Source organism: Taeniopygia guttata, chromosome 6, assembly GCF_048771995.1.
Source record: "Taeniopygia guttata chromosome 6, bTaeGut7.mat, whole genome shotgun sequence".
Lineage (NCBI taxonomy): Eukaryota > Metazoa > Chordata > Aves > Passeriformes > Estrildidae > Taeniopygia > Taeniopygia guttata.
Window position 1 is genome coordinate 13150687 of NC_133031.1, and position 15165 is coordinate 13165851.

At 39.1% G+C, this 15165-nt stretch overlaps 1 protein-coding gene across 2 annotated transcripts in view; it reads left to right on the forward strand.

Moving 5' to 3' along the window:
- ZCCHC24 (zinc finger CCHC-type containing 24) overlaps nucleotides 1-15165 on the forward strand; it is a 103830-nt gene that overhangs the window by 6505 nt on the left and 82160 nt on the right. For both annotated transcript variants that reach the window (XM_072931000.1, XM_030275902.4), the window contains exon 2: nucleotides 10086-10286. In XM_072931000.1, coding sequence (XP_072787101.1) covers nucleotides 10086-10286 — 201 coding nt within the window. The remainder of the gene's footprint in view (nucleotides 1-10085; nucleotides 10287-15165) is intronic.

A 15165-nucleotide genomic window follows, 5' to 3' on the forward strand; every position in this document is an offset into this window, starting at 1 on the left:
TCAATTCTTTTAAATTGCTCGGGATTTTGTATCTATGCAAACTCCTCATTGAGAGAAGCACTGGCATGCTTTTTCTGCCTCACAAATACATTCACATCTTGGAAAAAACCTGTCAGGCAGTATATAGAAAAGAAAAACACACCAACCTATAATTGGAGGCAAAAGGATGTAGAATTCTTGTTACAATTATATTTTATACACAGAGCTTTCATTTACAGTTATTTTATGCGTTTACAGTGTCTTCCATGCCAAAGCACCCAAACAAAGGGGTGATGTAACTGTGTGTTGGGTAATGATTTTTCATCCACTCCTCTTTTGCTCTGCAGACACAGACTCAGTTATTCAGAAGAGAAAAGGAAGATCCTTCTCCAGTGAACTGCACAAATGATCAGACAACCGAGTCTGACTTGAACCAATATATTAACTTATGAAGTGTATGGAATGAATTAGATAACCAAGACTGTGTAGTAAACTGCTTTTATCCCAAAGCCAATCCCACTCTTCCCCCCCACCCAGGCCTTTTTGGTTATGTTTGGGGCATTTTGTGTACTTGTACAAGATAGATAACTTGTAGAGATGGTCCTGTTAGTTTGGTAATGGACAGCTAGAAGAAAAGATTGCGTTTTACTGACAGATGCTAGGTGAGGATTAATGCCAAGGAAATTTTTCTAGCTCAGAATTTAAGTTCACTATAAAAGGACTTTGAAACACAATTTAAGTAAAATTTAAATCTAAGAGCAGAGAATCTTTTCCATGCTGCTTTAAGAAGCATGAAAAATAATGACACAGTGCAGTTGCCAAAAGGTGCAGGCACAGATATTACAAAGCCAGATCATACAATTCTGATAGTATCTATTTGCATAGAAACAAAAGTGACTGTATCCTCTTACCCAAATTAGATGCATACATAAAAATGCTACCTGAAAAGTAGTACTGGGTATAACCTTGCATTTTCTGAACAGATTAATGAAATGTCACAATTAATACCCATACCAACCCATACCTCTCCCCAGTTTGTCTTCTCCAGAAAAATTGGCAATGGCCTGATGCCTATTTTGCTAGCCTCTGGAATTGCTCTTCCTCTTTTAGAAAGCCACAATAAAATTACTAAATTAAATGGAGAGAATATAAGTATTTTTCTCATGGTTTACTTAGGTTCTGCGTGGATTCCAGAGTGATTACAATAGATCAAAGCAACTAATTAACTTTTACAAAGCATTCAAATCTTACAGTAATGCTGACATAATTCAGACAGACAGTATTTCCTAAGTGTAAAAGCTTGGATCACTTCATTTTTCCTGCAGATTGGTTCTTATTCTCAGAACCATAGCAAATGATTTGTGATCTGCTAAAAGTAGAATCTGAAATTGTAGACAGATTCACTTGAGGAAAGCAGAATAAATGCAGGGTTACCAGTCCTTTCTCCCTGTCCCTTTCCCATAGCTGTGGGGAGTTTTGGTGGGTTTTAAATTTTAACATATCACAGGCCTAGCCCCTTACTTTCTGTCCTATGTTTTGGTGTAAGCAACTAGTAACAAATCCAATACTTTAACTAAGAGGAGTTTTAAGGAACCTCACGTATACCCTTTTTGTTAGCTCTTTTAACTGCTGCTGATGGGACAACTGCTGCCTGGTCTTCCAAACCTGTTTCTTAAGAAGTACATTTTGTGTTTCAACAAATTTAGTTTAAACATTAGCAGGTGCCCTCATGACCCATGACTTGAGCTCATATGCAAAGCAAAGATAAATTCCTGCTGTATTAACTGGCCACCCACACCTACTCCCTGCATGTGGCAGGATTTGGTGTCCCTTTTCAATGAACACAAGTGCAATACCCTACATAGAAGGATTGTGGGTACTTGGAAATCTGTATTTACAGCTCATTTAGCTAAATGCCAACCAAGCAAACACTTGCATCAGCTTGGGGATCAGCTTGGTCTCACAGATTTCCTTCTAGGAGTTCCAGGTATCTCAGTAATCTTTGCAGGGGAGTTGCAATCTGTATTTCCTCACACTAAGGGAGTCTGCTAGGCAACTATTTTGTAAATAGTCATTAGGGCTGTGGATACTTGTGGTTGGAAGGAAAGCAAATGATCTATTGTACAGTCATTGCACCCTGAAAATAGAGAACTAGCAAGAGTTTTTAAGAGGGTTTGAACATCAGTGATCCTTGAAATACAGAGGTATTCTTATATAACCATCTTTGTCTAACATACATTGCAACTGAAATTAGTAGAATAATAGAATCATTCCTCTAACAGTCACAACATAGGAAGGAAAAAAAACCTCAAATCTACTTTGAAACCAGATTTCTCAGTTGTTATTTCATAATTTATCTGAAGCAGATTGGGATGTTTTAGGTTTGCTTGCGGAGATCACAATTCAAGCTGTGCTGTATCACAGTTGATTAGGAGGGTAACTTTGAACGTAGATAAAACTATCTAAAAGCCGGAGTCGCAAAATGACATTCCAGCCTGTCATTTAATAATAGAAATAATTTATTTTCCTCACTAAATTCAATTTAATAGAAGTTTTTGTCTTCCCATGAGCTCAGGAGCGGAGGCCCCAGGCGCATTGCGAGGGGCCCGCTCCGGGCAGATGATGTATTGTTTCTACCTCTGACAGCGACCTTAGCTTTGCCTCTTCTAAACTTTGGCAGCCATCGCAGAAGTTTCTGTGCCAAGAAGGCATTACTGGATGTAAATGATATAAACAAAACTGTCTCAGACTTAGAGTTCTGTTTAACCCAAAATGGACATTTCTTAGCAAACCCTTTTATCATGCAAGAGCTGCACAGGAGGTGAATGCTTTCCTAAGTGTGTCTTGAACAGGCACATATCTATTTCCGGGTGTTATTTTTCTTGCATTCGGAGTGTCAAAAGACCTACCAAATGAGAGGAAACTCGACTCTTGTTTTTCAGACTGCAGGTCAGATTGAGACAAGATTTCCTGCAGGAAGCAGAGATGTTAACAGAAAGTGCAGGGATCAAAACATGTCCATCCGTTTCTCCCCTCACTTCATGCTGTACAGCCTTCATGACCTTCTCCTCACTGGAGACCCCTGTCTCGACCAAAAGGACTTGTTTCTGGGCAGGGGCTCCCCATGGCCTCTCCCCACAGCTCAGGGAGGTTGGTGGCCAGGCAGGCAGGGGACAGAATCCAGAGTTCCTGGGGGATGTGTTAAAGCAGTTTGCCACATGAATGGTCTCCCTTGTCCCTAAGTGAGTACTCATGTGGTAGAGCTTCTCTGGAACATAAGTGGGCAATTGTTGGGCATTCAGCAGATGAAAAGGAACCCTGCAGAACTTGGTGGAAGATTTAGAAAGTTCCTTCAAGACTGCATGCCTCTGACCAGAGCAAATCTAGGTCCTCTCCCACGTCTGTCTTTAAAGGCCTTTTGTGAGGTCCCTGTACATTGCAAAAAATGAGTGTCCTCGCTGATATCCGCAGCAAACCCTTCTCTGAGGCTGAAATAAGGAGGATCACACTACTAGCAGAAAGCCAAAAGGCCTACCTGAGCTCCAGCAAGCCCGGAGATGTGACTGAACAATTCCTGAACTGTCAGCATTTTACCACTGTATAGGAGAGAGGGAGCAGGATTCTTTTAAGACCTGAGAAACTCATTGAAAGCTTTGGATCCAAGTGTTAAAGTCCAGCAGATCCAAAGGAAGGCGAGGTGGTGGTGTGTGTTGCCCTCCAGCCTTGCTGAGATTGAAGGGACACTCCAGTCATGCTCAGAGGAGTGTGTTACACCCACTTGCTGTTCTGCAGAGTCTCAGCAATTACAACCTGAGAAGCCACAGCCAGCTGAGCTGTCAGATTTGGAATAACTAGATTAGAGAGATCTATATGCTGGATTGAAGATTTATTGCCCTTCAATGACTCACTCCACAGCCACTGGCAGGTCACACTGCATTTATAGCTGTCTCCTAAAGATACTGTTTCTGCAGAAGGAAAGGCCTAGTGCCATCTATCTGAAAATATTTAGAAGCAGACATTAGTGTTAGCAGTTTAACATAAACATGTATTTGTCTAAAACCTCCTGCAGAAGTAAGATGATTTAAGGTATACTTGGCTAGTCTAACTAGCCAGGAATGCATTAAAGTTTGCTTGGCTAATCTACATTTATCTGTGGTTTTATATGAGAACTTGAGTAATTCAGATGTTACTAAAAGTCAGGCCAAAGACCAGATTTTTTTGACAGCTGACTTAAAAGTTGACTTCAGAAGAAAACAGAAACCTGAGTCTTTTTTTCTTGCTCCAGGCAAACATTTTCCTTACTGAGTGATGAGCTTGGTTTTCAGTTTTCCAGTGATAAAATGTTACTGAACAAACTCTTCAACTGTTTTTTTGTAAAAGTATCCAATTTATCAGAGGAGCTAAAGTAGACACAAGCCATACAGGAGCAGTTTTTGAGGTTTTCCAGTTCAGCCTTGGTAATTAAATGTCTCTATTTCTTCTGGCTCAAATTAATACAACTATATTTATTACAGTGTTTTTATTTAATCCCTCTGTTTTCAGAAGGCTTTGGGGTTGGCCAAATTGATGATGATCTTAAAGGTCTTTTCCAATCTAAACAATTCCATTATTCTATTCTGTGATTCTGCATTGGATGTTTTCTTTGGGGACAAAAACAGGGAACTGTTTTAACCACTTATGAAGAGCTGAAGCACAGAGAAGTCAAATATTTGAGGTGCTCTTCTCCAAACATGGTTGTCTTCTGGTGCAACTCTTGTGCTTTCACACCTATTGCATAGCCCTGTGGTTAAAGCCCACATCAAAAGCAAGCCTTAGGACACTAGGAAATAAGACAGCTATAGGCCCTGGGGTTAAGTTTTGTATATCACACATACAAGACACTGAATTACTGTTTGGGTAGCTCAGACTTCCCTCTCCTCCAACATGAAAGTAGCAATGAGGGCAGTGGCTTGTCTATCCTACTGTTATATCCATGACACAGCACAGGGACCACTCAGTTCTTATCTTTGTGAAAATCCAAGCTGATAACTTTAGCACCTTTTGATATTATGGTGCAGGGCTAATGATTAGCATGGCTAGTCTGGTTACTGTCATACAGGCTGGAAAATATTTACAATTTACAGTGTATGAAAACCTTACTTTTTCCATACTGATGACAGGGCAATCCAACTCCCTTTTCCTACAAACAGCCATGGCATTTGCTGACTTAAACTTTGTCCATTAAGACTGCTTTATTTGTGTTAGCTTTATTAGGTTAGCAGCAAAAATAAGTCATCAAAAATTCTTTGCTCTTTGCTTTTCAGTTATAGACTATTTCATGTTGTGGAAGGGTTGATGACTGGACTAGATTGTAGGACCATTGAAGTGCTGCAGGTCCTAACTTCAGTATGTGCAATTACTACAATTGTGGAGAGAGCCATAAGCACAAATCATACTAACTTCTAGAGCAACAGACAGATGCACTGGCCAGATACAGCACCCATCAACCAGCAGAAGTCATTCTAGCTTTATGTAATGGTGGATATATTCATCTTGATCACTGCCTTAAAGGTCCAGCAACCACAAACTGAACTTGGGGCAGAAACTGTTTTTTCCAGATTTACCACTAGTTTTCCAGTCCATGCCTAATAAGAAGATACCATTCCCACATGAACAAGTTGCTATTGCTTATTAATACAAGCTGGTATGGTAGATGCTCAGACATAAATGTCATAATTGAGGTACTCTAGTGTTCTCTGTGCTTTCCAGTCCCTTTAAAAACATACCTTTATAGGTAAAACAGTAGCTATACATACCAATGGGAAATTTGGAAAATAAGACTTACCCCTTATTTATCTTTTAATATTCATTGCATATTCACAACAGTTGTCTTTCTTCTCAACATTATACCATTGCTAAAAAAGAAACTGAAGAGAAAAAGCCAGGGTTTCAGGGTTTCCTTTTCTACCTCTCGGCACATCAATCCCAAAAGATGTTTCTGAAAGGCAGGGACCCAGCCAAGGGAATCAAGAGCATTAGCCAATCATTCATGTAACTAGCAGTATCTGTGAGGTGAATTAGGTACTGGAACTCTTGAGTCACTCACGTCTGTTACCCAACTGGAAATCAGAGTGAGGAAGCTATAGAAGACAATAGCTGACTTTCACAAAGGACCACACTGCAACCTTACAGATTGTGTGCCCTTTAACTGGAAACACTGAGCAAACAAATAACAAAGGGAACCTTGCTTCCCAACACCACCAATAGATACAGTTTAAAGGTCTACTCAGCAGTGAGGTTACTTTTGGAAAATACAATACAAGATTTTCAGTTTGGCTCATACTCAATTAAATCAACAAATTTCATAGGAAGGAAGAAACAAACAAATAGACAAACTTACATTATCAGCTCAAACCTCCCACCAAGGCAGTTTCTAAGTTTTACCACCAGGTTCCCCATCCCCCCAGTATGGCAAGATAAGGAAATCCTGAATTCATTGCAGCTGGGCTGATGAGCCTTGTAATTAGGACATGCAGTGTGGTCTTTCAGGCACCTTCAGAGCACTAACCCTTTCACTGCCAAATCCTGTCTCGCCTGTTCAAGCTCAAAACGAGGCTGTTTGAGAGGTACTATTGTCTACCATTTAAAGAAATAGGTTGGCTTCACTAGTGTTGCAATGTGAACACAGAGCAAGTCATTGCTTTTGATGGAATTCATGAGAGGAGCAAACTCCCTGCCACCTCCTAGATGAGTACTAATACACTTGAGACCAGAGTGAGTCAGAATGCATTCGTTTCTTCATCTCTGTTTTATGTCTGGGGCCATCAGCACTCTCCCTGGCACTCTAATCACCCTCTCCCCCAGACATCCCCTTTTGGTGTCAAGCTAATTCAAAATTTTTATTCAAAACCCTTCTTAAAAATCTTCTTTGTAGCAGTGCAAATACTTAGTAAGGGCTGAATTGCCGTTCTGCTCAATTGAGTGCCCCAGAAAGAAAGAAAAGAAACCAAACCAAAACTGTTTTATGTATCTCAGCAATATTCATTCACCCCTCGTCTTTTACAATGACAAAATGGAGTCAATCACCATTTCATCACATTTGTTACAAGTCCTAAGCTTTCACTATTTGATTCCAGGGGCCAGGAGGAGCTTTCCCATTACAGCCCTTATTATATAACTTGGCTTTTGGGAATGGTTTCTTTCCTCATCTCATTCTGAAGAACTAGAGATTTCCAGAGCTAGAAACAGGATGTAGCACCATTTGTGCTGGTGCTCTTTATAGCAACTTTCAAGTGCCAGAGTGATGTGTTTTTCACATTGACTTGGAGTCAAACAGATTCAAGGCCACTTTCCAGGTTAGATGGGCAGGAACTGCTGAGTTGGTTCACCTGACTATACCCAGAGGGATGGGCAGGATCTTGGGGTTGTCTAGGCATTTTCCAAATGAATGCATTATTCTTTAAAGTACCAGTGTCATCAGCAATGTCCATCTTCTCCTTTACTATCATGTTCTGGGATGTTATATTTGTTTCTTCCTTTTTTAACTGGGCCTCAAGATGATTATAGGGCAGTGTTTCACGGTGCCGTGTGTGGACTGAATGTTTTGCCATGTCCAGCTGTGGCATGCATTGCACGAGTGCCCTGCCAGCTGAGCCAGGTGACCACTTCTAGAGCAGTGTGCCACTCTTTGGCCACAGAACCACTGGTGGCTGCTAAGGGGATGATTTAGTGCCAGTGCAGCCCATAGTCCGATGGGATCCCAGCCTTGGCACAGCTTCTGGCTGCCACAGTTGAAGCAAAACTTTGTGAAGGTTTGCTGCCAGAGTGAGGCACCTTGTTTTTCAGTATTGACCTGAAACATGCCAGGAAGGGTTGGTGGAGGAGTGAGTTACATAATACCCAGCTGTGGTTCCAAATTGCTCCCTTTTAATGAGGGCAATAGCTCAGTGTAAAGGATGTGTAGCAAAGAAAACACTTATCATTGCATGTCATATGTCCAATTGAAAGCCACTGTAGGCAGCAGATAGATAGGTTTTGGTTTGTTACTGAGTTGGCCCTGGAGAAAAAAATAACAACCTTCTGATGGGCAGGAGTTATTCTGCATCCCCAGAAGATAATCCGGATTTTGGCAATAGGTAAAGAATTTGCAACTTCAGACATTCTGTGCCCATACTTTCACCCTTCTATAAAATCAGATAATAAAGAATTTGCAAAGTTACTAATGGGTGTAATGCAGGTGAAGTACTTTAAGAATCTCTTGACAAGAGGATCTCTTAAAAAGAAAGATTTTATATTTTTCCAAGAGTATATAAGAGAAAGTAGCTCCTAGGGAGACAAGAGCTTCTTGAAGACCCTTAATTAATACTATTTTGGCATCCACAGCACTTCCCTTTCCTTTTCAAAATTTGATGCCAAGAATTTCTCATTCCAATAGCATCCAATAAATCTTAGAAGTAAATTCCAGTGACCATTGGAGGTATCTTTGGTTGCTTGATGGCTAAAGCAGCTAAAATATTTTTATTAATTTTTAAAATACCTTTTCTTTTTAAAATCTGTGGCTTTAACCCCTGAAACAAGGTGGCTGAGTCTCCTCTCAGCCACTTCATCTTGCACAGCACAGAACTATGCTACACAGGATGTTTTAGTTCCAGGGCACATGTGAAGTCCCATGTGAGATCAGATTCCACTCTGGGACCTCTTGAATTGATCCTGCTGCTGTGCACCAGCTTCAGCTTTGGAAGAGGGGTCAGTGGAGTTCAGCATGTTATGTTTGACTGCAGTGCAAGTGGGTGAAGCAGATTACTAGGCTGAATTTTTCTGTATAGTGTACACCATTTGTGGAGGGATGGAATTCAAGGGTAGTTGGGGCTCACCCAGGTATTTGTGACAGAGCTTTAATATGACTTTTTTCATATGCAGCTGTCACCCAAAAAACACTCGCTATGCAGGCACCCTGAATGTTTGATATCTCAGAAATTAATTAATTTCAATTTCAGATTAATTTCACAAACTCTAAATCAATTTCAGTGCATGTCTTCAAAATATATATAACACGAATAAACATATGAAAACACATATAAAGACTCCATTGAAATATTTGAATTCAGTAGAATTAAAGCACAGAGTCACAGATTGGACCTCTTCTTACCTCACTTTCCCATAAGGCAGCAGTAATTCTCTGATGGCAGGAGAATTACATGAGCATAGCATTAAAGACCTAAGGTGGAAACACCATATGAAATGTGTCCCATCATGTGAGGATGGAAAGGACACTCAATAGGTGGTCCTATTTCTACAGTTATTCATTGTGATGTTAATTTTTAAGTGTTTTAATTTTCCTTTTGAACTCCACTATGCAGTTTCTATTGGACCTTAAGCGGTTAAAGTGAATTAATCCTTGTTATCTCCATTAGGGAGAATACCTATTTAGGTGTTGATGGGTTTCCTGCTGTTCTAAAACTACTGAATAGCAAATTAGGATCTACTGATTTTGATTTACAGATTGAGAGTGAAGATCCTATTGAGGTGAAGTACAAAACCTAGGTATTTACTGTTTATCAGGAAATGTTTAAATCACAGCAGGTTCCCCATTAGAAAATCCAAACCAGATGTTGTTCTCAATGCTTCTTGTTATTTTTTGAACATGGGACTCTGTGTTGACTGTCTGATTAACCAGATTGGAAATTGGAAGTTACTTTGCATTTTTCTTGGTGTTCTTTCCCTGACTTCAGTATTCTTTGCGTAAGTGGTTTTGAACACAAAAGGGTTCTGTTTTGTGAGTTGTTCTTTCAGCTTTTTGCCTGCATAATCTAACTGTACTATGAATGCATTATGGTCAAACACAAGAAAGCAATCATTGCTTAGTGGAAAGGTTGGGCTAAAAGAACCATGGCAAGCTCAATAGTTTCCTCAACAGTGGGGTGACCAGCTCCATTGCACTGCCATTGTGAAACCTCTTTACTAATACCCTGTATATTGCTTCCCTCAAATGTGTAGCCGTGTTCCTAAGAAAAAAAGAACCACTTTGTTTTTCCTGCTATTTTTATCTATCCCCTATTCAAATCTCCCTCAGAACAGTTCTTAATACAGTACTGTGTTGCATCTGACTTATTTGTTTTCTTTTGCAGGCTCTGAGCAGCAGTCTCTACAAGAGTGCATCACCTTATGGCTCTCTTAATAACATTGTGGATGGGTTAAGCTCCCTCACTGAGCATTTCTCTGACCTATCCCTTTCTTCAGAAGCCAGAAAACCCAGCAAGAGGCCACCTCCTAACTACCTGTGCCACCTCTGCTTTAACAAGGGACACTACATCAAAGACTGCCCCCAGGTAAGTAATATATAATATTCTGGAAAAATATGCATCAAGATTTTCTTCAGTCCTTGATTTGGCAACACAGAATTTGACCGAAATACTTCAGAAAGAGGTATCTTGACAAAGTGCCAAGCTAGCCATGCGTTCTTTTAATCTATTCTTTATCACAATGCCGATGGACAAAGTACACTATTTGCCTTGTAAGTATTACAGAAGACAATAATCTAGGCACTTGGCTAAGTAGATTCTGGTAACTTTAAGAATGGCTACTGTGTAATTTTCTATCGGGCAGCACTCTGTGTAGTCAGTTTGGCAATGGCACTTAATACAAGAAGTTACATATGCTAAAAGAGAAGACGTTACAATTGAAGAGAACTTTGAATCAGTGTTGCAGTAACACAGGCTCCAGATATTTTGGGTGCAAAGTCTTTTTTGTCCTACAGGAGAGGTTTGCTGTACTTCACAAAACGTGATGGTCTTTGACTCCTAGAACTTTTCTGTAGTGGCAAAGCTGGCAATATTTATTTCCTTCAAAAAGAGATCTAAATCAGTGTGTACTAAAAGCACTTGCCAATCTACAGTTTGTTTTTTTTTTTTTTTTTTTTTTTTTCCCGAGGCTCCTAAGCACAGTGTACCAGGTTTCTTAATTTTCTTGTTTCAGGTGAATGCAGTTGTGTTGCTGGATTAAACTTTCACAATTTCAACAACATCCTATGTAAAGTCCCAAGGAAATTAAAATGCTACCAATACTCTAAAAACACAGATCTGGACATTTCCAGCATCCACTTCGTTATGACTTTAACCTCTTAGCCTCTTATTGTTTGACTTTCAGCAGAATTAATCTGCATGAAAATTAACTACAGTTAATTTGCTATTGAGGATGTCAGACATTTATAAACCAAAACACAGGCAGAAAAACATCTGCCAGCAGAGGAAGGAGAGCATGAAAGTCAGATGAGCTTTGAGTGTATTCCTCTTGCTGTTATGCATAGATGAACTTTATTACTTTCACTGTATATCTTTCATTAATTCTAATGAAAGCTATGGAATTAAAGTATGTTTGCAGTCTTGGGTGTGGCACTTGAAAATAGTTTTACTTCTTATTTTGATCTAGGTTGAGTAGGAATTTTCTTTAGGAAACTATGACATTTGCTGGGAGATCAAAAGTACTCTGGTTTATACACTTCAGTGTTTAATCTACCTTATTTAGTATGTTACAGAAGAATGTAAAGATAGAACCATGTAATAGCATACATTACTTAAGAGGATTGAAACTCCAGCTACTACATAAATATGTGGCAGAGTGAGAAACTGGTGGACTGTGCTTTGCCATGCTGTGTGTGAAACAATGAAATCAACAGGTCGCTTGAAAACAGTATGTGCAAGCTACAGCTCACACAGATGGTCCCAAGTGAATGTGTCAGTGTTGGAGCAGTAATGCATTATTTATTTCATAGGTATTTTTATGGTTTGAGGCACTAGGGATTAAACATGTTAGTGAAAATTGAAGACATACAGAAATCCAGGAGATACAAACTTAAATTGCACATCCTGTGTAATTTTTTTCAGATTTCATTTGTAAAGTCTTCAATTTCTCTGTGAACCAGGAAGTGGAAAGACTTCCTACTGGCATACTCTGTGACTATGCTGTGAGTTTGGGAGGAATGAGTAAAGGAACACAGGACAGGGAAACATCTGCTCGCTCATCACATGCAGTTTATGGTTACAGGCAGCCATATCATACAGCCCCTTTTGAAAACTGTTCAGGTTTTACTTGGGAAGCGTTTCAGTATTTTACCTTTGCTACTGCTGGTGTGGGAGTCTGCTCCAGAACCTCAGTCCTCTCCTAAGTAGAAATCTTCCAGTTTCTAGGATGGAGTGTAACTCACAGTCACTTTATAGTCATTTGTTCTCCTGCCAACATTGTCCTCCACTGAAATAGCTCTTTTCCCTCCCTGGTGTTTATCTCAGGATGTATTAATAGACTGCAATCATATCCTCTCTCAGCATTCAATCATATCCTCTCTCAGCATTTGCTCTGTAGGACTAACCAAGCCAGGTTTTCTCAGTTTCTTCACAAAAAGTATACAGACCCACTCTTCCCCTGGCCTTCTCAAGGCTGTTCTCTCGTGCTTTTCATCTCCTTGCACACGTGTGACTACACGTGCATGTGGCATCCCAGAACAGAGCCTGTCAGTGCCTTCTGCTGTGTGTGCACGTTTCTGTTTACATTAGTTAAGGGACAGGTGATATGAAAATGATTCTGTTAAACTGGGGATTTCTTCTAACACAGGCAAGTTCCTTCTGGTTTAATCAGCAAGTGCTTTCTTGAGAAAAAGCAGAGGTAAGCATTCACAGAAACATACACACTTTCCTTACGTTATCTGAGTTTGAGGACAGTTCTAAAGAGGATGACCCCGTGTTCACCAGTTAGGTTCAAAACCTTGAAAACATTGTGCACAAGAACAGAGCACCAATGGCAGCATCAGGCTTTTGTCATAAAGTCCCCATTTGTTACCACTGCTTTTGACAGTAACTGGTTTCTTAATTTGAACATTATATGCACTGCTTAATATCTTGGGTTTTGATGCTTAGTTTTGCTAGTGCTGTCAAAAATAAAAGTTGTTTAGCAAATCCTACCAAAAAAAGGGCTGTAGCTGTGTGTTTTTAAAGTCCTTAAACCTGGAAAACAGAAAGAGATAAACTAATCTGATCTGGACAAAATGTGTATCAGTAAATGATACAGTATTTTTCTTTTATGAAATTGCCTAATAAGAAACACATTTGGAAATGGGGTGTTCAATGAAGTTTTTTCTGCATAGCAAAGAAATTGTGTAACAACTTTAGGACTTAATATCCTCCCTTAATTCTGCCTGTTACTACCACTGAAAATATATGTTCCTTTTCGGTTGTAAAAGTTGATGGAAACACATGTATCAGTTCAGATTTATAGCTTAAGTGATGATCATATTCAAGGAGGTAAAATAATTGTAAACAAAAATTACCAGCTTTAGTATTTAAGTAGCTTGGCTACCTGCAATTTGTCTAATATTGTGTCCACAACTGTCTGTTTGAAAATTGAAATAAGATTTAGCAAACTTCTATTATTTTACCATGTAGTTTGTGTCATACATGGTGATAGAAATTGTTCTTTTCTGTTTGAGAAACTACCAGAAATAAGAGCAATGTTATGATTGCGATTCATCATTTCCAATTTGCCTACATTTGCAAAAAAGCTGTTTGTTGCAATAATTATGTCTATAAAAAACCTGGCACTAATCTTTAGTATCATCATTCTAGCATACCTACACTTTTTCCAAAAATAATTTGTGAGTTTCAGTGGCTTAGACAATAACATCTTACTCATACCTCTCTGATGTTCTTCACATACAGAATTCTCATTGACTTGAATAAAGTGAAAAATGTGTGGAAAATAAAGATTAAAATAAGTGTTCTTAATATAGCATGGCTCTTAAATGATCATTGACAGTGCCATAAAAACTAAACATGGTCTTTCTCTTTAAATAGCAAGGAAGGTAAGGAATGAGAGTACTTTTCCTATCTAGTTTACAAGTAGTTGATTGCAGGATATATAAATATATATAAGTATATATATATAGATCTGCCTAAACTTTGTATACTTATTTGTGTACTCAAAGGTACTGTACCTATGCCTGGTGACCCAATGAGTTCTGGACCAGTAATATTAAAGATATATTATTCTATATGATATTTTTTTATGTAGCAGGTATAGAAATTATTAGAAGACCTTTTAAAAAAGGTTACATTTTCTCTTTTTACACATTATCACTATATCTTTATTTTTAAATCCTATAAAATATAAACAGTAAGTTCCTCTGTACCAGGTGTGGCCTGTACAAAATCAATCTTGCTCCTTCAAATTGTATGAATGTTATTGACATGAATACTCTTCCATGATGTCATCAACCTAAACTCAGACCTATCATAGAAGTTTAATATGCAAAAGGTATAGAATAATTGGTATGGTGTCTGTGTCTAGATACAGTCTATGTAGACATTTGTAAATAAAGCACCTAGTTCACATTCTAAGATGTTGCTGAGTGAATGAACCTTTGCCATTTTTCAAAAATCTTCTTAGGAAAGTAAATACTTTCCTAGAAATCCTAGACCTCATTTATTGCTTATGTCATTCCATTTTTTAATTTAATAAGCAGCAACAGAAGCCCAAGCTTGGAGCTCCAGCAAAGCATGTCTGTATTCAGAATTTTCAAACTGCTCTACCTGGTGTTTCTGCCAAGCAGCAGTTCCATCCACTGGTGTCTCTGTCCTAACTGTATTCAAATACGGTGCCAATGCCAAGCTCATTGAAAAAATCTTTCTGACAATTCCTGTAAATTTCTGTACAGGCAAGGAACCCTTAGTTCATGTTGATGTGGTGGGGAAAGAAAATTGGGAAATATCACTGTTCTGCAGTCAAATTCCCACGCGCTGCCACTATTTATCCCAGTTTCTGGGAGACAGAGGAATGTTGCACTGTGTGTTTCCCAATTTTACATTGTACTTACAGAGGAGAATGCCATGTGCATGCTCACAGGAGTGCAGACATACTGCTGCAGACATATATGTCATGGGAAGCTGTTAATGTCCTTCTGCACTGCATGTTTAAACCTGTGGCTGACATGCATGGCATGGCCCATATTAATGTGGCCAACAGTGGGAGTCTTTCCACTGCCAACAATGATCTTTGAAGCAGACCCTGTGAAACTCAAGTGCCTTGAGAGCACAAATTCAAGTCAATGGGAGCAGTAGGTAATTGCTGTGGCTGCTTGAGTTTGCATAGATTTGCTTTTGTGGTTTCATGCAGGATGTGGAAGGAATCAGTGTCAAGCTGAGTTTAGTCCTTTCTTCTTAG